General features: G+C 43.5%; 1 protein-coding gene and 1 long non-coding RNA gene across 6 annotated transcripts in view; one reads left to right on the forward strand and one right to left on the reverse strand.

Moving 5' to 3' along the window:
• The first annotated feature begins 2,619 nt into the window (after nt 1-2,619).
• Nucleotides 2,620-26,012, forward strand: part of aplp2 (amyloid beta (A4) precursor-like protein 2) — a 96,772-nt gene continuing 73,379 nt past the window's right edge. For 2 of the 5 annotated variants that reach the window (XM_036001413.1, XM_036001416.1), the window contains exon 1: nt 2,622-2,946. In XM_036001413.1, the coding sequence (XP_035857306.1) occupies nt 2,875-2,946 (72 nt within the window). In that variant the 5' untranslated portion in view covers nt 2,622-2,874. Of the gene's footprint in view, nt 2,947-26,012 lie in introns of all 5 variants that reach the window. The other 3 variants (XM_036001417.1, XM_036001415.1, XM_036001414.1) reach the window with 3 other exon arrangements.
• Nucleotides 3,803-10,294, reverse strand: LOC116041106. The gene is made up of 2 exons (XR_004102845.1): nt 10,053-10,294; nt 3,803-3,903 (listed from the first exon to the last, which is right to left on the reverse strand). It is a non-coding gene; the product is annotated as an uncharacterized LOC116041106 (long non-coding RNA).

Consider the following 26,012-nt stretch of genomic DNA (forward strand, 5'->3'; position numbering starts at 1 on the left):
TAAAATGGAGAACTAGTTGTCTGCTCTGTTTTTTTCCAGAGGCTTTTTACTGAGGGATCTTGGGATCAAACTGACACGTCCCGAGATCAGACTTACAGTAACGTGCAAATTCAGCTTGTTGAAACACGTCTACTGGGTGATGTTTTCCAACATTAATAACCACTCCGAGTGCCCTGCCTGAAGCAAATATCAAATTTCCATGATGCTTTTTTTAATAAGCCATCAGAGAGAAATAACTGACAATTCATGAAGAAACAAATGAGTTGGAGACAACATAATCAAATCACTGAAGGTGTGTGTGTGTGTGTGTGTGTGTGTGTGTGTGTGTGTGTGTGTGTGTGTGTGTGTGTGTGTGAGAGAGATTTGAGAAAATGAAATATTGGCCATCACGTTATCTTCAAAACAAAGACAATCTTTCCTCTGTTTGGATCATTTGCTCAGTCTTTATTCATCTTTCTCTTCATAACGTATAACGTCCAGAATGTGTGTATATATATATATATATATATATATATTAGGGCTGTGCTCGATTAAAGAAATTTTTAGTCGACTAACACTCATTCAATTGTATTGACTAATTGATTAGTTGATTTAATCGACAGATCTGTAAAACATGACTAATCGACTAAAGAAATCTAAGTTGACTAAGACCAAAACGACCGATTAGTCGACTAATCGACTAAGAGGGAGCAGCCCTAATATATATATATTGCCACCTTGGACTCTCTTTCACTGACTTTTTGTTGTATAGATCAAGCAAGCAATCAAAACAATCAATATTCATTAGTTGAGTCCTAGTTTAATTTATAACTATGTTTCTGCAAACTAAATACAGCTGTCAGATAAATGTAAGAGTCCTAAAAGGTATATTATTAATTACACATGAATATTTGCTCCCGAATTAGTAGCATCAAATGGAAATATTTATGTAAAGTACAAGTACCTTGTACTTAAGTACGCTACTTGATTACATGTAGCCTTGTTACTTTCTTTGCTGCAAAGTATGTAGTAGCCAATGGTGGAAGATGTATTCAGATCCTTTACTACAGTAAAAGTACTAATACCACACTGTTAAAATACTCTGTTACAAGTAGAAGTCCTGCATTGAAAATGTTACTTGAGTAAAAGTCTGTAAGTATCATCAGGAAAATGTACTTCAAGTATTCAAAGTAAAAGTACTCAATGCAGAAAAATCCTCAAATTTTAGAAAGTGGAAAGGATCCAAACAGTTGTGTGTTTAATGGTCTAATCATTTCAGCTGGACTTGTAGGTCCTTATATTGTTGGCTAGTTTACTTTATAATAAAACATCAGATGTGATAAATGTGTAACTAGTAACTAAAGCTGTCAGATGAATGTAGTGGAGTAAAAAGTACAATATTTCTCTCTGAAATGTAGCGGAGTAGAAGTAGAAAGTGACATGAAAAGAAAAGACTCAAGTAAAGTACAAGTACCTCAACATTTGGTCTTAAGTACAGTACTTGCGTAAATATAGGCTACTTAGTTACATTCCACCACTGGTAGTAGCCTAACTACAGCACATGTAACATGATTTGATATGATATTTGACTCTACATCCCACACTAGACACGTTCTGCTCTGCTCTGTTATAGTTGCTGTTTCCACACCACTGGGTCACTCTGCTCTCTGGATCTGGCTACTATTTGTATACTGCTAACATTGTCATTTGGAGTCTAATTGTTTTCCCATAGTTTCTATTTTTTATTCTTTTCTTATGTTTATTTTATAAACTTCTAATTATTTTGGTTATTTTATTTGTACCTCGCTCTATGTAGCCTAGCTGTAGGCTACTTATTTCTGACATTGTGCTGCAATTAAAAGGCTTATCTTATTTTATCTGTAATCTTATCTTATCCTATCCTTTCCTATATAATCTTATCCTATCTTATCTTCATTTTTTTGCTTCTACTTTATCTTTTCTTATAGGCTATAGGCTATTGCATTTTTGATACCTGATATTTTATTGTTATTTATGTCAAGCACAGTACCGGAGAAGGCAACAAAGCATTTCACTTCACAATGTAAAGATATGTTGAGTATGTGACAAATAGAACCTGACACTGAAAATATCACCACGTGAATAAAGAATGGAAGGAAGAGCCACATATGTGTATAAAGCACAGAACGTGAGGCCTATATGCACCTTCCACCACTGCAGCTCATAAAAACAGATGCTTTAATGTAGTTATTAAGCCTGTTATTATTACAAGTCTGTTATTATTAGCCTACACTGTGTATCACAAACTAGTGTTTGGACATTCAATGAGCAGGTAGAAAATCTTTTTTTTTCACAGTTTGTTTTTGCTTTTTCCAACGTTTAAAATTTTTAAATTTTTCTTCTACATATTTTCAGCGCTTATTTCTACGTCCCAATTTTTCTGATATGAAACAAAAATTAAAAACGGGTCAATGTGACCCGAAGTCAACACAAGGTTAATTGCGTTTTCTGGCTGTTTCTGTAGCCGGCCGCCTGGTGGCGCACTGCGCTCTGCTCTGTGGATAGGCTGCGAGGGAGGGAGAGAGAGGGAGGGAGGGAGAGAGAGGGAGGGAGGGAGGGAGAGAGAGGGAGGGAGAGAGAGAGAGAGAGGGAGGAGGCAACAGAGAGAGCAGCCGCGCCACACAGTCCACATTTCCAGAGAGACCGACACTCAGACTCAGTCTCCCACCGACATTCTCTGTCTAGCCCGGGTAACAAAAACAAGCGGAGCCGGACGCGTCCCGCTCTCCTGGATAGATTCTCACATCACTCCCTAGGACTCCGTTAGCTCTTTATTCTCCCGGACGGACGTCAGCTTCCCCGCAGAGCTCCCAGGATATAAGTTGTTCCCAGTAGCAGAACCGGAGATCCTGGAAGATGGGTTCAGTCCCGGCCATATCTGTCCTTATTTTGGGCATTGTGGTTCCAGCGCTGGCCGGCTATATTGAGGTATGTAATCTGACATGCCTTCGGATTTATTCCGTGCCAGGCTAGTCTGACTCGGATCAAAACACGTGTGTTGAAAAATCAAATCTTTCTGGCCTGCTGTGTACCTATATTTGTCCTCTCTTAACGTGAGGCATGTGTGGCTATAAGCTCTGTTTTTATGTCGCTGCGTACATGTAACTGTATATTTCTGTTTCTGGGCTTTGACTTCTTCCCACACAAGCAGCGGAATTAAACTGATAGATGTCCGTTCCTAATCAAAGGATTTTCATAATACTTTTGTTATAGGCTATGAGGGGTTTAACGTGTTCACAAAGGCTGATATATTATCAGATCTAGTTAAATATTAATGAGCTTGCTTTCAGGTCACTTTTGAGCACTGACTGCAGTTTGTTGGTTGAGTTGAACAATGTGCGGCCCCCGGAAACTGCCATAACAGGAATTACAGTAGGGTTTGCTGCAGAGATCAGATGAAAGACAGCACGCGCTTTGTCAGGCCTTTGGGGACACACTGGCCCTCTGCAATGGATCACAAAGTGTGTCCTCCCAGCTCTGTCACAGTTGCATCCATCTCGTGTGTGTGTGTGTGTGTGTGTGTGTGTGTGTGTGTGTGTGTGTGTGTGTGATATTGTCTGAACAGACAGGAGGAAAATCTTTACCTAGGTATTCAATCTCCAGCTGCTCCTGTCAACAGGTTGGCCCCCTGTGGTGCAGGCTGGCCCCTGTTTTTACTACAGTGTCATTTTTAATGTCTTTGTAGTCCTCATTACAGTTTGAACCATCACAGTAGCCTGCTGCACATGAGTCTAGGGCCGCAACTAACCATTACTTTCGTTGTTGATTATTTTGTCAAATATTTTCTCGATTATTCGATTAGTTGTTTGGTCTCTAAGATGTCAGAACACGGTGAGAAATGTGGATCGGTGTTTCCCAAAAGTCCCAAAAGCCCAAGATGACGTCCTCAAATGTCTCGTTTTGTCCACATTTCAAAGATGTTACATTTACCGTCACAGAGGAGGGAAGAAACTAGAACATATTCACATTTAACAAGCTGGAATCAGAGAAGTTTGAATTTTTTTTTCATAAAACATGACTCAAACCGATATGCAGGTCCTTCTGTACACACACACACACACACACACACACACACACTCCTTACCTACCTAATGCCCTGTTTTCCTGCTGGCTCACCAGTTATTGTCCCTGAACACTGAAGCCTGCAGTGTCAGACTGTGTGTCATGGGATAACAATGCACCCATTCTCAGAGCAAACAGCCCCACACACACACACACACACACACACACACACACACACACACACTCAGGGTAAACACAAGTGTTCCTGCTCACTGCCGAAGTAATCATGACAAAACATTTGAACAAGACATCTCCTCCTGCCACTGTTGTGCAAAGTGGCTGGTTATGAGGTAATGTTTCTCTCTCTCTCTCTCTCTCTCTCTCCCGCGTTTGTGACAAAAACCTTGGCCATTTCGAGGCAGTATTGGCTGGCATTTTGTGTGTGTGTGTGTGTGTGTGTGTGTGTGTGAATAATAATGGTTATTATGTCCCCAACCGAATCTATGCTGCTGCACTCTGTCTCTCTACAAAGAGCTGTCCCCTCTGCAATGATTGCCTCCTCAGTCAGCCCTCCTCACCGCACAGACGCGCTGATCGATACCGGACAGACTCTCCTGAGGTGATTAATGGATGAAATCAATGAATTTTCCTGATCAGTCACCCAGATTAAATTGAGAAATGTATGGTGGCTGCCGTGCGCCTTAACTTTGACCCGCATGCTGAGGATTCCTGTGGTTTAATCAATGGCTGTCCTCAAGGACAAGGCTTTTTCCTTTGTTTGACATGGCGTTTTTTATTTGCAGTAAAACGCCACATGGATAGAATATGGATATTCATATCCCTTTTTTTGCCCTTAAATGCACACTGTTTACAGGAAACTTAAGACTTATAATACTGATGTGGAATTAAAGAAACACCTGAGTATACAGTACATCTGTAGAAGAGAACAAATCCAACAAGATGACTATATTGATAGATAGATGAATATACATTCATTTATAAGATTCATGTCCGGTTACATCTCTATATGTTTAACTAACTTAAAAGATTACAGATTCACAAAAGATCAAGTTAAACATCAACATGTCAGGGTTTTCTATACCATTATAGGACTTAGGCGCTGCACCCAAGCCGTTTTTGCTGAATGAATGTAAAATCAATGTGAGCATCAAAACTAACTACGTGACCTTTCTCAGATCTAATGATCGTAGTCGGTCCATAGTGGACTTCTTCAGCAAGTTTTGTTTTTAAGCTTTTTCAGTATTTATTATCTGCTCTCGCTTTTCCAACATTTTAGACACAGATATGGTATTGAAAAATGTCACATTTTCTTAAGGGACGACCGTTTAAAACCCTTCCAAATACATGCACCTAAGTCTCCCACAAACCAGTCCCTCCAGAAAAACGCGATTATGCGATCGCATAATTCAATGCATAATCAGCCAAAGTCCGCATATTTATGCGGGGGCCGCATTTTTTCAAATACGCCGCACTTTCACCGCATAAATTGCAGATTTTCTTGCATGATTTCATAATCTCCGTATTTTAGTTGCAAAAAAGTCACATATAGCTTAGCAGAAAGTTGAAAAATGTTGTGTTTACTTCATACAAGAGCTGCCATTTTCCCCTGTTGCCATGGGAATGTTATGAAGTGACGTAAGTCCGCGACGTGAACATCATCGAAAAGCTGCAAACCCCACGATGAAGCCATGATGAAACCGCAGTTTTTGCAAGTTCCCGCAATTTTTGCAAGTTCCCGCAATTTTTGCAAGTTCCCGCAATTTTTGCAAGTTCCCGCAATTTCATCGCATAAAATTGCATAAATATTCTGCATATTCCACTGCATTTTTTAAGAAAACGTGCCGCATAATCAAGGATTTTTGCCCGCAACAATCACAAAAAAACTTTTTTCTGCACGATATGAGGAAAATACCTTGAATATCGCAATAACGATATTTCGCGATAACGATATTTCTTGCGATACATAAACAGATATTAAAGTGTACTCAGTTCTGCCTTTCTGCTGCTTTCAGTATTCTGCTAAAATACCTGGCCTGTAGCCGAGCCAAAGTAGAACACTTTTTAATTCATTAACTTTATCGCTTATCAGGCAAATAAAACAGCCAGGGCCGATAATCCTATCCCTAGTTCATTGCGCCGGTTGATATTGCAATGACGATTAAAATAACAATAACAACCACAAACAACAACCACAAACAACCACACCGTTTGAAGCGTGTCAGGACTGGACAGCTGCTGTTGCCGTTGTTTGTCAGTGAAGCTGCTGGTGTGAGCAGTGTGGACCCTGCTGATGAGCCTGTGGACACACAGCCGAGCTACATATTGGTGTGCTGACATGCTGACTGGATGCACTCCCCTGGACCTTGAGCTTGAATTTACGAGCCGGTGAGAGCTCCTCCGAGACCCACTCGCTGTTAGTTAGGCATGGTTTATTCCCTCTCCTCCACCCCCTCTCCTGCCATTGTTCCTCATCTCTCTGTGTATTTGACCGGAGCGGCCCTCTTGTTTCGCAGTTCCTCCCTTTTCAAGCGTTTTGGGATTAGCCGGCTACTTCAGCTGTGTAAACAGTTTTATTTTGTCAGGTACCTGTGAGAGCGTCAGATTGTGAGCTTTTTATTTCTTCAGCTGTGTCCCCCCCCCTCTCTCATCTGAGCATCTCTTCTCTTTACAGTCTGCTGTGGCTTCAAATATATATATATATATATATATATATATATATTTTTATAGTCATGGTGATATCAACTGGCACAATAAACACATCGGGAAAGGCTGTGACACATCGCGAAAGACACTCAGAGATTTTTTTGCGTTTGTTCAAAGAAAATATCAGGAGGAAACTGCACTTTAAAATGTAACTGTCATTCTTTTTTGAAGTAGTGGCTTTTTATATTCAACTCAATCTTCAGTTTGTTCAATAAAAGAAAGTTCGAAATGATTTCCGTTCATTGGTTTTAAATTCAACAAGCAATTCGTCGCATTTTAGCAGGATAACGAAAGCAGCAGAAATTGAGAACACTTTACTCCCCGCAAGTAATATCGTTATCGCGATATTCAACAACGTTATCGCATATCGCATATTTTCCTCATATCCTGCAGTCCCAGCTTTCCACAAGCCATCACCACACTGACTACACCACACTCATTAGCAACCTCACTCACTCACACACATTCACACCTTCACATACAGACTATGTGCAATAACAAGTACTTGTAGTGTGTATATTTCTTTCTATTTATGATTGTTGTTTTACTATTTATTTCTTGTCTTTTCAGTTTCAGATTTGTCACTGGGTGAACTGCTGCTAAAAATGTCGTTCATTTTGTACAATGACAATAAATCTTCTGATTCTCATTCTGAAATGAGGTTTTGCCCTTTTAGCTCTTTACTCTCTGTTTTGTCTTATTTCATCTCCTCTTTTTGTTACAAACAATCAGGTTTTTTTTTAAATTTTTATTTCACTCTCTTGTGGAAAAAGCCAGGCTGAGCAGCTGTATCTTTTATGGAGCTGATTCAGAAATAGGGCGCAGGCTAGAAACCGCAGAGCTGGTTTACCCAGAGAGTTGCATCATACTGAGGCATGTGCTGATATGACTCCCACTAGATTAATGGAAAACAGAATATCTGGAACACTTAATGCTTTTGGTACATTTCATTCTCTGCTGACTTAAGCAAGCAAAGATTATCACAGCCAGGACAGACAGAGCGTTACGCAAACACAACCACAACCACAACATCAGATTTTTGTTGTGTCATAAAATACAAAAAAATGATGTCACTAACATCAATGCGTGTCTGACTTCAAGGCAAGATTGAGCTTGTATGGAATAGACCTGTTTAAAAGTGGCAGTGTTAACTCGTACTGCTGGAGTGACTTTGGCTTTATAGGGTTTGGTTGCAGTCCTCTTGCAGCAGCAGATTTCCCCTTATCATCTTAAGTGTGTGTGCGTGCTTGGCTGTGCGTGCTATTTGCTGAGCATTGATGTTAAAGTGTGCTTCCATGTGTGTATTTGCTCTGGGTATGTGCTGATAGTGAACAATTGCATGTGAATGAATGCCTCCAGTTGGCTGTGATTGTCAGGGCGGGTGCTATGAAGCCGTCCTTTAGCAGCGCTGACTGATTCCCTATGAGGGCCCTTTGTGTGCCCCTGAATAGCCCGTCACAAACCAGGGTGTCGTTACAATACAGAGGGGATTGAGATACCGAGCCGAGACAAGGGCAAAGGCAGACTGTTGGTGACGTTTCGCGCCTGGAAAACCCCCCCAAACAACAATCAGAAGTACTTGCATTTGATAATGATCTCAATACATCGTTGTGGGTGGTGGAGCACAGTCAAAGCCTTCTGTAGGCTGTTTCTTCTCTCCTCTAAGGCTACATCTACACTACTACGTTTTGGTTAAAAAACGGAATATCTTTTGCTACGTTTACGCTTTGCGTCCACACTACTCCGACGTTTCCGAGGCCCTAAAACGGAGACATTTGGAAACACTGCTGCCCCCCGTTTTGGTTTGAAAACTCCGGGGTTGCTTTGTAGTCTGGGCGGGCACAAAAGGAGACACATGTCAGTCAGTCTTATCGGTTAGGTAGCTTACATACCTTTCAGTAACAGTTCCACCTCGCCGTCGCTCCACAGTATTTTCTGTATTTTCAACTTCTACATCCAAGATTTTTTTTGGGGGCATTTTTAGGCCTTTATTGACAGGACAGCTGAAGAAATGAAAGGGGAGAGAGAGGGGGGAATGACACGCAGCAAAGGGCCGCAGGTCGGAGTCGAACCAGGGACAGCTGCGTCGAGGAGTGAACCTCTATATACGGGCGCCCGCTCTACCAACTGAGCTATCCGGTCGCCCGAATCCAAGATTTTTAACCGCAGAGTAACGTCAGACAACCTGCTTCCTGTTTACACACACATGCCCAGTGTGTGTGAATGGTCACGTGATATGTGTTGTGTTAATATGGACAGAGATTAGTTCTGCTGCTGGAGCTAAAACTCTTGTGTGGACGGAGATCGTTTTTGTCTCAAAACGCCGCTTAAAAATGAAAACGCAGTAGTGTAGATGTAGCCTAAGCTGTAAAGATCGCCTCTTTGACTTCCGCATTCTGCCGTGTCAATCTAGTTGAAAGTAGCGCCACATAGTCCATCAGCTGAGAATCAGCCTCACTCGCCCTTGAATTTGTAGATTAGCTCTTAAAACCTTGCTTTCAATTGTTGGGGACAGCCCCGTATCCCTTTGAATCCTCTTAGCGACAAGAAACGCCAGGTGCTTACAGATCTGCTAGGGAAATGTTCTAATCCCAGAGCCCTACCCTTCTCCGTCTGCCTCATACACTCATACGCTCAGTTCCCTCCCCCACTCACCCACTCACTTAGTCAAACCCTCATTTCCAAGCCCTGCAGAGGTAAACTGACTTCAAAGTGGAACAGGACAATGTGAGTCACCTGTATGTAATATCAGAGGTGTTCGCTCACCACTGAAGTTTGATCTGTGCTCTATGACTAACAGTAGGGACGGATGTCTGATTGAATCTAAAGCCCTTATTCTGTGCTCTCATTTCCTCAAAGAAGCCTTCCTGCCACTCGATTCATCTACAGTTGTCTCTGCCTGTCGCTCCATCTTCTTTTCACTGCCTTGGCTGTCTCTTTCCTTCCGAACCCGAGCATGTCTCCCGGAGCGATTCCATCGTCAGACACACTCTCAGCTCAGCTCGGGATTTAAATAGAGAGGTCTCATCAGGCGAGCCTTGTTCTCACGATGCCAGGCTTTGTCTCTCAGGCTCTGCGCTCGTTCTAATTATCCCGAGTGAGCAGAGTGCCATCTTTTCTTTTTTTTTTTTACTGGAAACGCATGTTTGTGTGTCTGTATGTATATGCCTCTGTAGGGCTGCAACTAACGATTATTTTATTATTTATTTTCACATGTTTGGTCTTTCAAATGTCAGAAAATTGTGAAAAATGTGGATCATTGTTTCCCAAAACCCAAGATGACGTCCTCAAATGTCTTTTTTGTCCACAACTCAAAGATATTCAGTTTACTGTCACAGAGGAGAGAAGAAACTAGAACATATTCACATTTAACAAGCTAGAATCAGAGAATTTATTTTCATTAGAAGAACCGATTTCCATTCCATTATCAAAATAGTTGGCGATTGATTTGGTAGTTGACAACTAATTGATTAATCTTTGCAGCTCTCTGCCTTGTGAAATGTGTTTTTGTATGCCTAAATCCTCTTGCAGCTCAGCTCATCACATATTTAGTCCGTTTTTCTCAGTGAGAGATCCTGGGCGGCGGGGATTCGGTGCGGAGTGAGTGGGTTCAAATCGGCACACTCATGACTGCACACCGCTTAAGTTGCACCAGGCCTCCTGCCATATGTCGGCCGGTCTGCACAGCCTCGACAGTCCTCCTTGTGTATACGCAGCCAACGTGAGCGCCACAACACCTGAGTCTGTGTGTTTTCGACAATAGCCTGGCTCAGCACGGCTGCACGAGAATTCCTTTTGTCGGTTTGTATGCCAGAGTGCTCAGGAATGCATAGCCGCATGGCTCGCTGTATTGTGCAGTGAGAGCGGCTCTCTTCCTGTGACAGCGCTGTGAGAGAGAGAGAGTGACTGTACACTCTGACTAGTTCAGAGAACAAAAACATCCCTTGAAATCCCTTTGAAAGGAACCATGCCATTTCAGACTTTATTTTTTAATGTGTTTTCTATTTGAGAATGAGAAGACAGTCAACGTAGGTGGGTTAAACCCTGTCACCTCCCTACTCAGAGTGTGTGTGTGTGTGTGTGTGTGTGTCTGTGTGTGTGTGTGTGTCTGTGTGTGTCTGTGTGTGTGTGTGTGTGTGTGTGTGTGTGTGTGTGTGTGTGTGTGTGTGTGTGTGTGTGTCTGTGTGTGTGTGTGTGTGTGTGTGTGTGTGTCTGTGTGTGGCTCAGTGAGTCACTCTCGCTGCGTGGGTCTTTCTTCCCATGAATAAAACATCTGGTGTGCTATCTATGAGCTATGGTGCACTTGCCCCTCTGCTTATGGCCCCGCCTGTCTCTTCCTCAGTCCCTGTCAGTGAGGAAGATTGTGTGTCTGCTGTCCCCTCCTTGTCTTATTCAGGTGTATAGCTCTCATTTTTTGTGAGTCATACACAGGCTCTGGCGAAGCATGTGCTCCGATTTGTCTGCTTTTTTTTTGACTACACAAAAGGAAATAGAACGGAGGCAGGCAGCTAAGAATCAAAGAGCAGTTTAACTGTGTGCCAGGCATTGTTTCCCGCTGTTTGCATGCTCAAATTCACCAGAAAGTGTAGGAGCAAAAATTACTCAATGGCTGTTTTTACTCGCGTTTGAACCCATCCTCAACTGAATTTCCGTCTCTCTTGTCGCACAAGACCATTCAAATCAGACCCAGTTTTTATAAACTTCAGTTATAATTGTCTTTTCTTAGCGCTTTGTTGATTAGTTTCTTTGTCACTTTCTGTGTGAGAGCTCGAGTGTGTGGATGGGTCTGTCTTTGTGTCACGTTGAGCGTTGGACTTTCAGAGCCAAAGTGGTCTATTTTTTGTTTGTGATTTAAGAGCCATGAGAAGTCCTTCTCTCAACTCATCTGCATGCCCAGGTATAAGCACAGTGCCGTGGTTTTCTAGCTGAAGGAGAATGGGGGAGGAGTTGGTGGTCTCGCCTTGATAAGCTGGCTGGATGACTGGCAGGCTGCCTGGCTGCTACGGTGCTCTGTTTTGCTGAGCAACGCTGCACAAATACGCCATCCCCTGCCAGGGAAAACAGAGCTCCCTCCCTTTCCATCTTCCTGCTTACCGAGCTTCCTTCATATCCCTCCTGTCACTCCCCACGTGCCTATAGTGGAAATGGTATCATCCAGACCAGAACCAACGGCAGCATGGAGTCCATCCTGTTCCTTTTTTTTCTAAAGTTTATCCATTTTTTCCTCAGGAGAGTGGGGGGAAATGAAAATGTAAGAACAGTAAGAGATAGAAGCAGTGCAGTGTAACTGTATACCCCCAGAGAGAGGCCTGTGCTGCTGCTGCTGCCGCCACTGGTACTCTACGCTATGTGACAGCCCTGTTAGCAGCCTGCCTGATACAGCACTTTCTCAAGGAGAAGGTGGCCAAGGACAAACAGCAGCTCTGTCGGATAGTCCACTGGGGACAGAGATTTCACCTGCGGAGGAAGAAAGGGGGAACGGGAGACGCTAGCGTTCCACCCTGGATGTTTGAGGCAGAACTGATTTTCTTTTCCTGTAACTGAAGTGAAATGACATTTTTGTTTTCCCCCTAACTTATCTTTAAGCTCCTACCTCCATGCACAGCACCGTAATTAATTCAATGAGAGGTGTTGTGTGCGTGATGAAGAGATAAAAGCTGCAGATCTCCTCCCTGCCCTCACAGAAGCAATAAAAAGAAGGAAGGCTCTGTACTGTATTATTTAATGACAAGGCAATACGTAAATGAGAATTACTGTAGAACCTGGATGTAACTCATTGGGCATAATTTCCTCAGTCTGAAATAGAAAACCCTAGATGACTTAGTGGGGGGGGTAATGTAGCTTGACTGCTAGCAGGAAACCCTGGGAAATAAAGGACTCTTATAGACACACAAACAGAATGCGACACGTATAATTTCACTGAGAGCATGTGCAGCAACTCCCTATCCTGCCTCAGTCTCTATTTCCCCTGCATCAACTGTACATAGTACATACGTTTTCAGGATTACAGTTTTATTATGCAGAAACAATAACTTTGCCGGAGTCAAAAAGGTAAAACCGACAGCACTTTCACCATTGATTCATTTGTTGATTATTTTTTTTCAACGAATTGCGAACTCACCAAAATGATGACAAGTGTTCATCACGTGGCTTTATACAGCCCTATAGATTCAGGTCGCTTGTTTCGGCCAATCAGCCGACAACAAGATGTTCCATTCATGATGACATTAAACAGAGAAAAGCATCGAATCCCTACATTTGAGAAGCTGGAACGAGCAAATGTTTGGCCTTTTTACTTGATAAATGGCATAACAGAATAATCAATCATCAAAATGATCAGTTGATTGCCTGTTGATCGATTAATCGATTAATCATCTAATTCTTTATGCACTGGGCTGTTCCCCAAGCCTCTCCCATTGCATGGTTTGTGTGTCAGCGTGTGTGCCGTGTGCTGCTCAAGGCCTAATTGTAGGCAGGGTATTTAGCTGCAGACTTGCACTGCACCAGACTTCCCTCCACCCAGATCAGGCAGTGGCTGAGCCATGACCCTGCTATTATCCTTGTAGTATCTCTCTTTATAATTCTCTAACTAATGACCAGTAGAAGATTCCATTATCTTTCGCAAGACGTTATTATAAGACCATTCATGCTCAAACATCCATGGGAAATGACTCCCATAGCAATAATGGCTGTGCATCAAACCATGAATTCTGAGTGTTGTCAGGTCGCGAGCTGAAGGAGTACTGTCATTTAACATCATGTGTACATTTTTTGTTACAACCATTTCCATTTTACACCATCGTGCCCTGGAACGGCACTTTTTTTCATCACAAAGCTGCAGCTAAGGAATGCTGCAGCCATGCACCTCTATCAGCCATTTGGATCAGAGATAAAAACCAATCAAGCACTCTAGAGAATTCCATTAGTTTGATGAGATATGAATATAGCTCCAAGCGCAAATCTGAACTAGTCTGCTGTTTTCAGACAAACCCATTAAAAGTCATTTGATCTTCTGCAGCTAATTATAGAGCCTTGTGAACAGCGAACCGCCTTCACCGGACTCCACCCCCTCCATTCCCCACCGACCCTCCAATTGCTCCCTTTCAGTGTTCATCACATCCCGTCCTTATGTTTCAGGAGCCTATTTAGCGTCGCTGCGCTATTATTGAAGTGCTGGAAGCTGACAGGGGGCCCAGTCATGCAAGGGCGCAGGGATTTGTCTGCCTTGTAGTCGCTGTCATCGTGCTGGGTTGGATTTGGGATCTCTCACAGATAGGATTGGGCATCGAGAACCTGTTCCAGCTTGGAATCCTTTCTAAAATTACGATGCTTTTTTAAAAATTGGAATCATTTGGAAAATTTGGTTTCGAATCCAATCGTTGGTTCCAAATTCATTACGCAGAAGTTTTGGTTTCCTGTACTTCCAGGCACTTGTTGTGTTGCAGCCACAGAGCACAGTAAGCGGCGCTCTAAAGTGTGGCTTTATTTAAAGCTTTAGTGCGTAACTTTTTGATATTAATGAATGTCCGTTACATTCAAGCCATTGCCAAATGAGTTGATACAAAGCTAATTAAGACTATCGGCGCCACACAACGCTCTCTGTATTTCTCAGTATGGCTATGTTCAGAAGATTGTGTCGTCCGGCGACTTTCGCGCGCAGAATCCTCCATGTCCTCCTTGGCTACTAGCAACTGTGTGAATGCGGCGACAGTTTTGTTGTCATTACGTAGAATTCCTCATGGGGGCGATAGAAACTACGCACTATAGCTTTAACGTTGAAAAAGCCCAGTAAAACTGTAAATCACAGTTGAATCAAAAGATAAATTTCCTCTTATGTGTGAAATAATAATAATAATAATAATAATAGGGCTGCCCCCTCTTAGTCGATTAGTCGACTAATTGGTTGTTTTGGTCTTAGTCAACTAAGATTTCTTTAGTTGATTAGTTATGTTGTATGCTTTTTTCATGCTGAATGACTTATTTCCAAGAAACGTACGAGCACATCTCTGGCAAACACAATAATTAAAGTGGTGCTTTTGCATGACTCTTTGCGGAGAAACTCAGATTTACAGATCTGTCGATTAAATCAACTAATCGATTAGTCGATACAATTGAATGAGTGTTAGTCGACTACGAATTCCTTCAATCGAGCACAGCCCTAAATAATAATAATCTGTGACGGAAGAATCGGAATTGAAAATTGATAAGAACCGCAATCAAAAGGAAGAATCGGGATTGGAATCAGAATAGTTCAAATCAAAACGATGCCCACCCCTACTCCCAGAGAAGTAGTAGTATGCAGCAGAGGGGTCCGACTTGAGCCGTACACTGTAGGAAAAGTGGAGCAAGGGCGATCGATTGACACAAAGCGAGTGTGGTAGGCAGGCTCAGAGACGGATGCTCCTGCTGTGAAGTCTGTGTCTTCTCCATGGAGACATGACTGATTAGCTGTTGGCCTCAGCATGTCTCACTAGAATTCTACTCTTCAATAGTGTGATTGAAATCCCTCCGCCCTCCCCCAGAGGAGAGGCTGAGGGAGGGCAGAGCAGGGCCTAATGACAGATTAGCATATCTACATTACATCCATCATTTCCCCCCGGTAAAGATGGCCTCCCTCGCATTGCCTGGAGCATCACAGGCTAATGCAGACATGTGGGTTGTGTCTCGGCTTCACTGCTCAGTGTCTGCAGGGGAGAAAAAGGAGCAGGGAGCTCTGCAATCAGAGCGAAGATTCATTTCAAATCAGCTTGGGTGGTCATGGGAGAGTGGCACCGGAAGTCAAACTCAGCTGCTGTCCAGAACATACTTCCAAGTGGTAATCAGAGTCAGGTTGAGTGTCGTCACTATGAGTGAAAATTATAACCTTGTAGGATGGTGGTGAAAAAGGATTTTGATATGAAATAAAAGATTTAAATATTCAATATGTTCTTGAAAATTAGTTCTGCGAGCTGAAAAAAAACATTTTAACCTCTCCTCCATGCCTTCAAGTGAATGTGAATTTGGACGCGTGCTACACTACAGATACATTCTGGGATAGGAGAAAAAACACTCTGGGTTGTTTGCATTTCTTCCGACGCAGTGATGGAGGCTCTGAAAAATAGTCTCAGGAAGGAACCCATTTTGGTGGAACATTTGCACCCCGCAAAAGAAAACGCAACATACAATATTAAAGGTGCCGTAGGTAGGATTGCGAAGATCCAGGACTTAGCCAAAAAATGTGAACATCGACAACTTCTCAGTCCCTCCCCCCTTTCTGCTAAAGCCCAAAATGGTCTCCTAAGCCCCTCCCCCCGCAAGGGAGAATGAATGCGTGTGCATGAGCAGTGATTGACACGCAGTTAGACACCCCCCCTGGCCCAGATTGGTGCATCTGAACAGGGAGCTGTGGATTTTTGCAAATCGCACTACAGGCTGTAGGTGGTGCCAGAGGAGCCAGATTTTTTTTTTTAATTACCTGCTTCATGTAGTTCTACTGGAACATAGGGTCAGTTTCAGCAAATATGACAGAAAGTTAGTTTTATAAGGCTTACCTACTGCACCTTTAAATGAAGTTAACTGTTGACACAATACATTAACGTGAGCTATTTAAATTAGCTGGATACATGGTTAAATCTCATTGGCTCTTACCAGTGTATCTCCGTGTGTACTTCGTCCACAGCAATCTTACCAATCAGTCCCAAAACCTCCCAGTTAGAGAGGAAATGCTGTAAACATATTCTTTATAAATCTTTACAATCATTCCCAGAAAGAACCAAGCAGGCCTGCCTTGTTGCACCATCCAAAATTTCTACAAAACCTGACATGTTCAGCATGTAGCTCGCTACTTCAAAGGTTGAACCGAGTTTGAGAACGACAACACACAGAGAGCCACGCGCCAGATGTCAGGCTTTATCCTGGAAATGTACTTCTGTCGATCCAGACAGTTAGCGCTTGACACAAAAGATTTGTTGGTTGGTGGAGTTTATGGGTTGTCAGTGCTCCACATTTGAAAAAACAGCAAACATTTGGTGATTTTGCCAGATAAATGACTTAAAACAATTATCAAAATTGTCGTTTTCCGTCCATTAATTCTCTGACTGATGTTGCAAAATGTGCTATATACGTACATGTGAGTAAAATGTGGCAGCTCTCTGCTTGATGTCTGCACTTTGTTGCTGTGCTTTTGTAGTATCCAATCCAAAGATTAAAGATTAAAATGAGTTGTGACATCAAACTCAAACCCCTGGTATCATGCCAATACTACTAAGGTCAACAAGTTCCTCCCCTCTTTCAGTATACCCACGCAGTACATCTGTCACCTACTATCATTTCACGTTGTCAGATCTTGGAAACAAGCATGTGTCCTTGATCTCGTTCTTTCTCCTGCAGTTCTCTGGCTGCTCTCCCGCTCCATCATGGCCTCACCACAACTCATGGCTGCCTTGTAGCGACTGAGTGTGATATTTTCACGTTGTCCTTGAAACTGCCTTCCCCCCGCCTGCTCTCAATGTCAGCTCCCACTGAGCAGCATCCCCCCCCCCCCATGTCGCTTTGATTTAGACACAGTATTCTTCCTCCTCTCTTTCTCTCTCTGTACTGCGCCACACAATTTTAGGACAAATTGTCTCATTTATGTCTTAACTTTGTTCACTGGAGCATTCTGTCCTTTCCTCACCTCTATCTCCTCTCATTCTACTATCTCTTACACCTCTCACCTCATTGCCGCTTTTCCCTCCTCGCTTCCCTAATTTCTCTTTTTTGCTTGCTCAACAATTACGCGCTCATTAACTGGGGGAGTCCGGGCAGCTGAGAGTGAGACATCAGCGACAGGGCTGGAGGCCTCGCTGAGGTGCCCTGTTACTGTTGTTCCTTTATTGACAAGTCTGCCTGCCTGCCTGCCTATCTGCCAGCCTGCCTGGACCTGAGGAGCAGCCGCGTGGTGCTGCATGCTGATGAGCGTCGAGTCTTCCAGCAGGAAAATGAAAAAGCGGGAGTGCGAGTGACAGAAGGAAGGAACGATGCAACACACTGTGTTTTCACTCGACTTGGAGGGTATGAGATGGAGAGGAGAAAGTGTAGTGAGCAAAGGTCATTTCTTCCAAATCCTCTCTCCTCTGCGCCAGAGATTAGGCGGCTGTGCTCTCCGGCAGACGAGAGAGAGGCACACACCTGTGTCTAATCCTCCCTTTTTTAAACTGCTGAGAGTGCAGTACAAAGTGGTGGAAAGAGTCAGCGTCCACATAAAGCGGGCCCGCGTAAAACACAGGCCCATAGTTCAAAACAAACTGAGCCCCGTCTAACAATCGCCTAAGCCCTAAATCTCCCGTGCAGCCACTGCCAGAGCCGAGCCCACTGCTGACTTTTTCCCGCCCAGCTATCACTTCTCAACAGGCTGTCTTTCTCACTCCCCATCACATCACCTGTAATTCGCCCACAGAAAGCCCGCACTGTGTTAGAAATACCCCTGCAACCCTCATTAACTTCTCTGCCTTGGTGATGTCAGGCTTAGACACACGCACATGACAGTGATACACACCCTGGCCTGTACACACACACACACACACACACACACACACACACACACACACACACACACACAGCCGACACCTCTCCTACTCTACTCCCCGGCTAGATAGACCTCCCACCAAGCCCAGAGAGGCTTTTAATAAATGGACAGGCAATGGCCAATTTAATCATGCTAATGTGTATGTTACAGTGGGCGCCTTATCGCCTATTTGATCTCCATACCGGCTCACTGGAGAGAGCTGGGAGGAGAAGCTGCAGGAGCAAGAATGGAAAACGATGAAGTGAAAACAAGAGAAAGCTAGTCAATTTAGGCTCCTGAACAAGGTAATAATAATAAGTAATTAAAGACAGAGACGTTAGAGACAAAGGAAACGGGAGATCATTAGGCAAAAGCGAATCTTTCCTATTAAAACAGAGGAACCTGCTCGAGCATGTAGGAGAAATGTGGTTTAGGCTATAGCTACATCTACACTACTAAGTTTGGGTTTAAAAACAACTGCGGGCGGTGCAATATTTGTTAAAGGCAAAATATGTGTCAAACCATTCTGAATTTAGTATTGTGGTGCTGCAGAGACGTCCAAGTCTACGAATCCTATCCTACAGAAAATAATCTTTGTTTGGTACAGATCCTCGCAAAAATCACCCTTTCATTTAAATTTATGAATTTTTATATTTTTCAATGAAAATGAGTAATGATACAAAAATGATCGTTCCCCTCCAATATCGTGAATCATGTCGCAATTGCAAAATCCGTCCAAGTAAACGCAATACAGTTTTTTCCTCATATCGTGCAGCCCTACTATCTTTTGCTACATTTACACTTCGCGTCCACACTACTCCGGCGTTTCCGAGCCCTCAAAACGGAGACATTTGGAAACACCGCTGCCCCCGTTTTGGTTTGAAAACTCCGGGGTTGCTTTGTAGTCTGGGCGGGCACAAACGGACACACACGTCAGTCAGTCTTATCGGTTAGGTAGCTTACATACCTTTCAGTAACAGTTCCACCTCGTCATCACTCCAAGCTAGTAAATCTTACTGTTCACCATTGTTGTTCTTTCTCCAAAGTATTTTCTGTATTTTCAACTTCTACAGCCATGATGTCCAACCGCAGAGTAACGTCAGACAATCTGCCTTCTGTTTACACCGGCACGCACATGCCCAGTGTACGTGAATGGTCATGTGATATGCGTTGGCAGACGTGTTAATTTAGACAGAGATTAGTTCTGCTACTGGAAGTGAAATTCTTGTGTGGACGGAGATCATTTTTGTCTCAAAAATGCTGCTTAAAACTGAAAACGTAGTAGTGTAGATGTAGCCCAAATGCATTGTTTGACTTAGTGGTAAGGCTAGTTGTTGTTCTGTCTATTTTAGTCATAAACATCTGGCACAGGGATGTCAAGAATGTAATCCGCTCTAGGCCACGTGGACAGTAAGCCCAGATAGAGAGGGCTGAAAGGGTCGCCAGCTCACATGGCCCTGAGAGACAGAGAGAGAGTGAGAGAAGCAGGTGGAGAGAGGTTAATGTATAGAGATAGTTGAGGAGATGGGCGCACAAAGAGTTGTCCAGAGTGCTCAAAGTGAATAGAGATGAAAGGAGGGAGATGGAGGATTGAACGGGTTGCTCATGCAGAGAGCTTTTAGTGGGCAGAAGGGAAGAATGGCTGATTGTACTGACAGGAGCTCTGCAGAAGTGGCAGCCATGCTCCATCCTATTGTCAGCACAGCATGCAGCTGTGATACTGCTGCAAAAACGTTCACCTGAAAATGGGCCTCAATCATCACAATCCTCGAGTCATTAACGCAAAAAAGGAAAGCAATTATCTTCTTCCTGCAATAAATAGTTTTTACACTCCAGCGCCTTATTTATGCAATCATGCACCTGCGTCGCTTAGCAACTAAACAACAAGCTCTGGGTAAAACCCTCAGCGTAATTATCTCTTTATCGCTGCAGCACACAGTTATCAGTTATTTCTCTGTTGACTGACTTTAATGCGTATATGCCAACCTTTTTCCACAAACTACAGTGCACACACCTTAAGGCCACGTCCACACGTACCAAAATGATCTTTTTTTCCCCGTCTTCCCCGGAACCGTGTCAAAAAAAATGTGCGTCCAAACGGATCCATTTGTAAAAGACTCAACACGCTACTTCATATTCCAGGCCTATAGGTGGCGCTGTTTCTGTTACAGAAATTCACCAAAAACGGAGAAGAAGAGCATAGTCTTCAGTCACTCCCGATCATAACATGATCTATAATAACTTTCACCACTGCTCATTTTATAAAGGCCGCCGCAAGAAAACATGTCTTTTTTAGCGCGGTAACTTTAGCTCTGCTAGCTAACATTGGCAGTCAAACAAACATCAATGATCCAATGTCTTTTTGATAATCTACACATTTTTCTTGCGGTAGCCTTTCTACAATAAGCCGTGCTAAAAGTTACTATAATCCGTTGTTAAGCAGACAGATTAGCTAGCTAGTTGATAAGTTGTCTACTTCCACTTTATAAACAGCTAATCATAGCAGCTAACGCTAACATTACGTCCCTGCTGGCTGGAGTGTCAGTTACTTTAGCGATGTTTAACGTTAGCTACATAACGTTAGAGGTCGAGGGGTGTGGCGATGACTTCATCGATACGCACGTATGCGGCTTCGCCGTCCAAACAAAGCCAAATGGGAGCTGTTTTTGAATATTTTCACCCTGGGACCAGGTTTCAAAAAAGTGGCAGTGGGCTTACAGGATTTGTAAAACACACGATGCATGTACGTTTGCATCAAAAAGCGTCTCCGTGTGGATGGCCCCTAAGACTCCCTTCTTTGGCTTGTTTTTTTATATTTGCATGTCAGGCATTTAATGATATTGACTCAAATTCAATTAGTCAAACCACTGCAGCAATTAAAGGTATAGTAAGTGATCCAGTAGTTATCTGTCCCTGAATCTGGGGGGCGGAGCTTCTGAAGGGGGGGGGGTTGTAGTTTGGGGGTTGGCAGTTGAGTTCAGATATCAACAATGTTTCGCTTACTGCACCTTTTAAGTAACTATTAACAATTTATAGAGCTTGCGCTGTGTTCATTCCTCTTTTTAAAGCTGTTGTGACATCTCGTTGCCAACACACAGGAGAAGCAGATGCATTTTTTTATGATGGATCATTTTGTGTCCACTTTTTATTGGGTAATAGTCACACTCGCCTGCCCTGCCTCTCCCCTTCAGCCCATCTTTATTCCTGCATTCTTTGGCTCTTTCCTAACACGACTGGACATATTGGAATAATGACGAAGCTGAAGCCAAGCTCTTGCTATCATTTGACATTACTCTTCCCAAATTCGGCAGCATATACTGCAAATAGTACACCCCGAGCAGAATTAGAACAAATTTGCTCCTTTGCTTCCTCCTCTCTTTCATCCCCTGTCCTCTCTGCCTCCTGCTCCTCAGCCGGCTAGAAACCAATCTGCTCTGTATCTACCTAATCTAACCGGGTAGGCAGGGAACACAAAATGCAATATTATGACGGCTGTGGATGACCCTAAAGGCTGTGTCTGCTGGAGAATTGGGTGGGCGGGAGTAATATTCCAGGGAGATGCGTGCAGCCTGAAATCTGTGTCAAGAGGGGCCGTAGGGGAAATGGCTCTTCAGTCCCCTCCTGCTCTGCTCTGACCAGCTCTCCTCGCTTCACTGGCAGCCCCTTGCCCTCAGAATAAAAGAGTAATGAAACACAAGATGCTGCGGGCATCCTGATGTCGGCCATCAGGCTCTGGGCTCGTAAGCAGGCATGGACAGCCGATCTGTGTCCGTCCGACACGCCACAGACAACCGCTGAGACAAAGATGGCGAGACAGACCACACAGTATAAAACACTGGGTGTCTAAGGACATGTGTCAGAGGGGAAAACTGTGCAAAGTGAGGGAGGGGAAAGGGATTAGAATGAGAAGAAGTGAGAACCTTTGCCCTGTGGTGACAGAGAGTGGCTCATCTATCTGTACCAACAGACTGCCCTTTGGTCACTTGGGCCTACATTATAAATATCTGAGCTGCACTTTGAATGGGTTAATGGGTTCCTTGGTTTGTCTCTCGCAGTAAAACCTCACTTGTGAAAACCCCAGGAACAACAATTTTCTAGGATGTCTCTCACAAATACTTTTACTGATTAATCTAACGCAAGTAAAACAAGAATCCTGAAGTCAATTGTTTTTCTTAGAGCTACCAGTGACCAAGGAAACTCGGCTCATGTGTGGTTTGTGAAGAAGTCAACAGACTGTAACTTTTCTCAGACATCAGCTAAGCTCTCTAGCTCCCTCCCTGTAGTGGTACTTCTGCCCTGGCTGTACTTTCCAACAAATGCAATTGATTGTGTTCACAGGTGGGAAACAAGTGAGGGATTTTGTCCTCGGCGTTACACTTGCAATTATTGTAACTCTTGCCAATGCAGAAGGCTCCGGCAACAACAAAAAAGCTGAACCAGTCTCAACTTTTGCTGGACTGCATCGCAAAATCATTCGGCAAGGCGCTACTGTGGCTAATCAAATCCTCCGTTGTAACTTAAATGCCATATTTTTTAGTTTACCTGGTGATTTTGACCCTGAAAGATAAAATAATTGTAGTCTATAATTGAGTATTATAAACTGCTGTGCAGTGTGTTGGCATCTGATTCAACTTCAACTCATGGATCCATTGCTTAAACTGGACTTCTTGAATCGTATTCATGTCTTCAACACACCGTCACCAACACAGCCCCTTGCTTTGTTTTAACAGGCTGTTTTTGGTGTAAACACTTCTGAAAGCTTATCACTGGCAGGTGAAAAATGTGGCTGTCGACACCATGTGTCACAGGGTAAGCACACACAACCCCTGGCCTACAGTAGAGTTTTATTACAGGAATGACTACATCAGTAATATCCGTTTTTACATCAGAATTAGTGTGAATATGTCGTTTTTTTAAACGCCCGTAAATCCGCTAAAGATAATGACGACTACATACTCCTTTACCATTGCCAGTAGACGAGTATGGTGTGTTACGCTCGGCCTCACGAACATGCCAGAAAACATTCATTACACCCCAAAACCGACATGTACGCAGACAGCTGCGGACAACACGGACGCATATTAGTTCTGTTTTATATTATCCGCTTGGAGGACATGTTCCACACGTGCGCAGTGAATTGCTACGCTTCCACATGTCCGGACAAGTCCGCTGGGTCACAACAAACTGGCTGTACGTGGAAATCCGCACAGAGCCTACATATAATTTGGAATGATGATGGAATATGTGGCAGAGATGACAGAAGTTACAGATGGAGGTGACACAGGTCACAGTATTGTGCCAGAAAAGAGGCAGAAATTAACGTGTCCATCCCATGGATGAATAATACCAGTTCAACCAGGTGTCATGTTTCCATCAGCCGATCAGAGCTGGAGCCGATAAATACTTGTGACTACTGCAGTCATTTGACCCGGAATGAATGCCAATTGTAACCTTTCCCACTGCAGGCAGAAGCCAGATGTTACAGCATGTAAGTGGGGTTTTGACCATTGGGAAGGGGTATAAATATCCCTTCATTTATGGTTTCAGAACAGTTGATGTGTTGTACTTTTTTAACTCATCACAATTATGTAACATTAAGGGTCTGACACACCAACCCGACGGCCGACCTTCAGCAGAAAAGGCAGTCGGACTGACTGCCTCCCCGAGTTGGTCAAAAAAGTGCCTCGGAACACACTGAAGCGACGCTGACTTCAGCGTACGTTCTGCGCGTGCGCGAGAAGTAATACGTCTCCATAACAGCAGGCGGCGCTAATCTGTTTTGTCGCCCAAAAAATTAAAACCGGCAGCTGATTGGACGAACGCGTCACGTGGGTCTGGCTGCTCCCGGATTTTACAACCGAGCATAATGGTGACTTCGTTCGGAATATGATCTCATATTTTATGAAAGTAGTTCTGAAAACATTTTAAGCGAGAAATAGGCCATGTAGTTGCTGAATCTGTCTTCATTTCAGATCGACAAAGATCAGTTTAAAAGATTTTCGTCAGATTTTGAGAGGCGTTAGTCAGGCTCAACCTGCTCGTCATTTCCGGGTTAGCGCTCCACCAATCAGATTGGCCATTGAGTCCGACTGCCCGCCTTCCGATTCAACATGTCAAATCGGCCCAAATGAAGGCCGATGGCTCCTTCGACTGACGACGGCACGGAACACACCGAAAAGACTCGAGTCACTAACCTCACCAGACTGTCCAAGGGCCGATAATCGGGTTGGTGTGTCAGGGCCTTTAAAGACAGTACCACAACTTTAATAAAAAAAGAATTGTACTGATACATTGCTGATATGTCTATATGTCTGTCTCAAAAACTAGTGGCACGAAACAACTAAATAGATTTTACCAGGCTCTTGCCCTCCCCACTAAACCATGATACCCGCAGTGTGAACCCGCTGAGACAGCCTACCATTGCACATCAGAATCACTTTGAATCCCTAATGAGACACTTCAAATGAATTAATGCCACATGAGCACGTTATTACCTTTTTTTAATCAGTCTTGTGACAGAATTTTTCATTAAAGAGAATGAAGTATATATTACCTTTTAGATCTAGTTTGCCTTAAAATCCCTTCTGAGCTCTCATTTACAAAACCTCTTAAGATGAAATATGGTTCTAATAAGGAAAGCACTTCACCGAAAAAGAAGGTAGCATTATCCGTATGTTTTTCAAGTGTTTACGGTATTTCCTTCTCTGAAAAAGCTCCAAGGGGGAGGGCAAGCCTGGAAGACAAGACCCCACTGGCCCACCAACTGGAGCTTATAAATAGCCCAGACACACCTTCTCCCCAGTGAAATGTGTGCCACAGGGCAGGGAGAAAAAGTACTTTGCTCTAATTAACAGTGTTCGTCTCTTCTCTTGGCCTAGTATCTCTCCACTTCACCTCATTTACATTTACATGGCAGGCTTTTAGTTGACACTCTTGTCCACCGCCACTTAAATGAACTCATAGAATAATTACGAGATCACAACGATTACAAGCAGCCAACAGTAAAGAGTGACCCGCTTCAGTTCTGCTCCTGTCATGGCATCAAGGGAACGAGCGTGAATCCGTCTGTTCTTGTGTTCACGTCGTTTCATTGACTTTGTTTCCATTCTAAATATTGTTTCACGAAAATCCATCCTGTGTGACGGCGGCGGCAGTTCCTTCAAAGCAACAACGGCGGAAGTGATAGACAGATGGTTCATCCAATCACCTTCAGGTATTTTTTGAAAGTACCTGCCCTTTTCTAAACAGTTTCCAATGACAGCTTCTCAGATGGTTCTGTGTTAACTAGAACCATCTGCTGGAGGAAATTCCACCAGACATCCCTCTTTTCGGCCGAATGTCCGTTACCTTCCTCTTTCTTTGTGTTGGCGTTCTAAACTCTAGTGGATTTATTAGGACTATGGTTAACTGCTCCTCAGATCTCTGCAGGGTAAATCCAGACAGCTAGATAGACTATCTGTCCAATCTGAGTTTTCTGTTGCACGACTAAAACTACTTTTGAACGTACACATGTTCCACCAAAACAAGTTCCTTCCCGAGACTATTTTGCAGAGCTACCGGGGTTCCGTCCGGTGCACGTTTTTCTCCCATCCTGGAATGCTGTGTGGACTAGCCAGACCCTCCTCCGCAGAGCTGTGGAGGAAGGTCTGACAAAGCGAGACTATGCGTTAACAAACCAGCTAACCAAGCCAGGTTAGCTATTGGGTAGATCCAACCAAGACTAGACATCTGACCTCTATGTTTT

The sequence above is a fragment of the Sander lucioperca genome, chromosome 5 (genome assembly GCF_008315115.2).
Source record: "Sander lucioperca isolate FBNREF2018 chromosome 5, SLUC_FBN_1.2, whole genome shotgun sequence".
NCBI lineage: Eukaryota > Metazoa > Chordata > Actinopteri > Perciformes > Percidae > Sander > Sander lucioperca.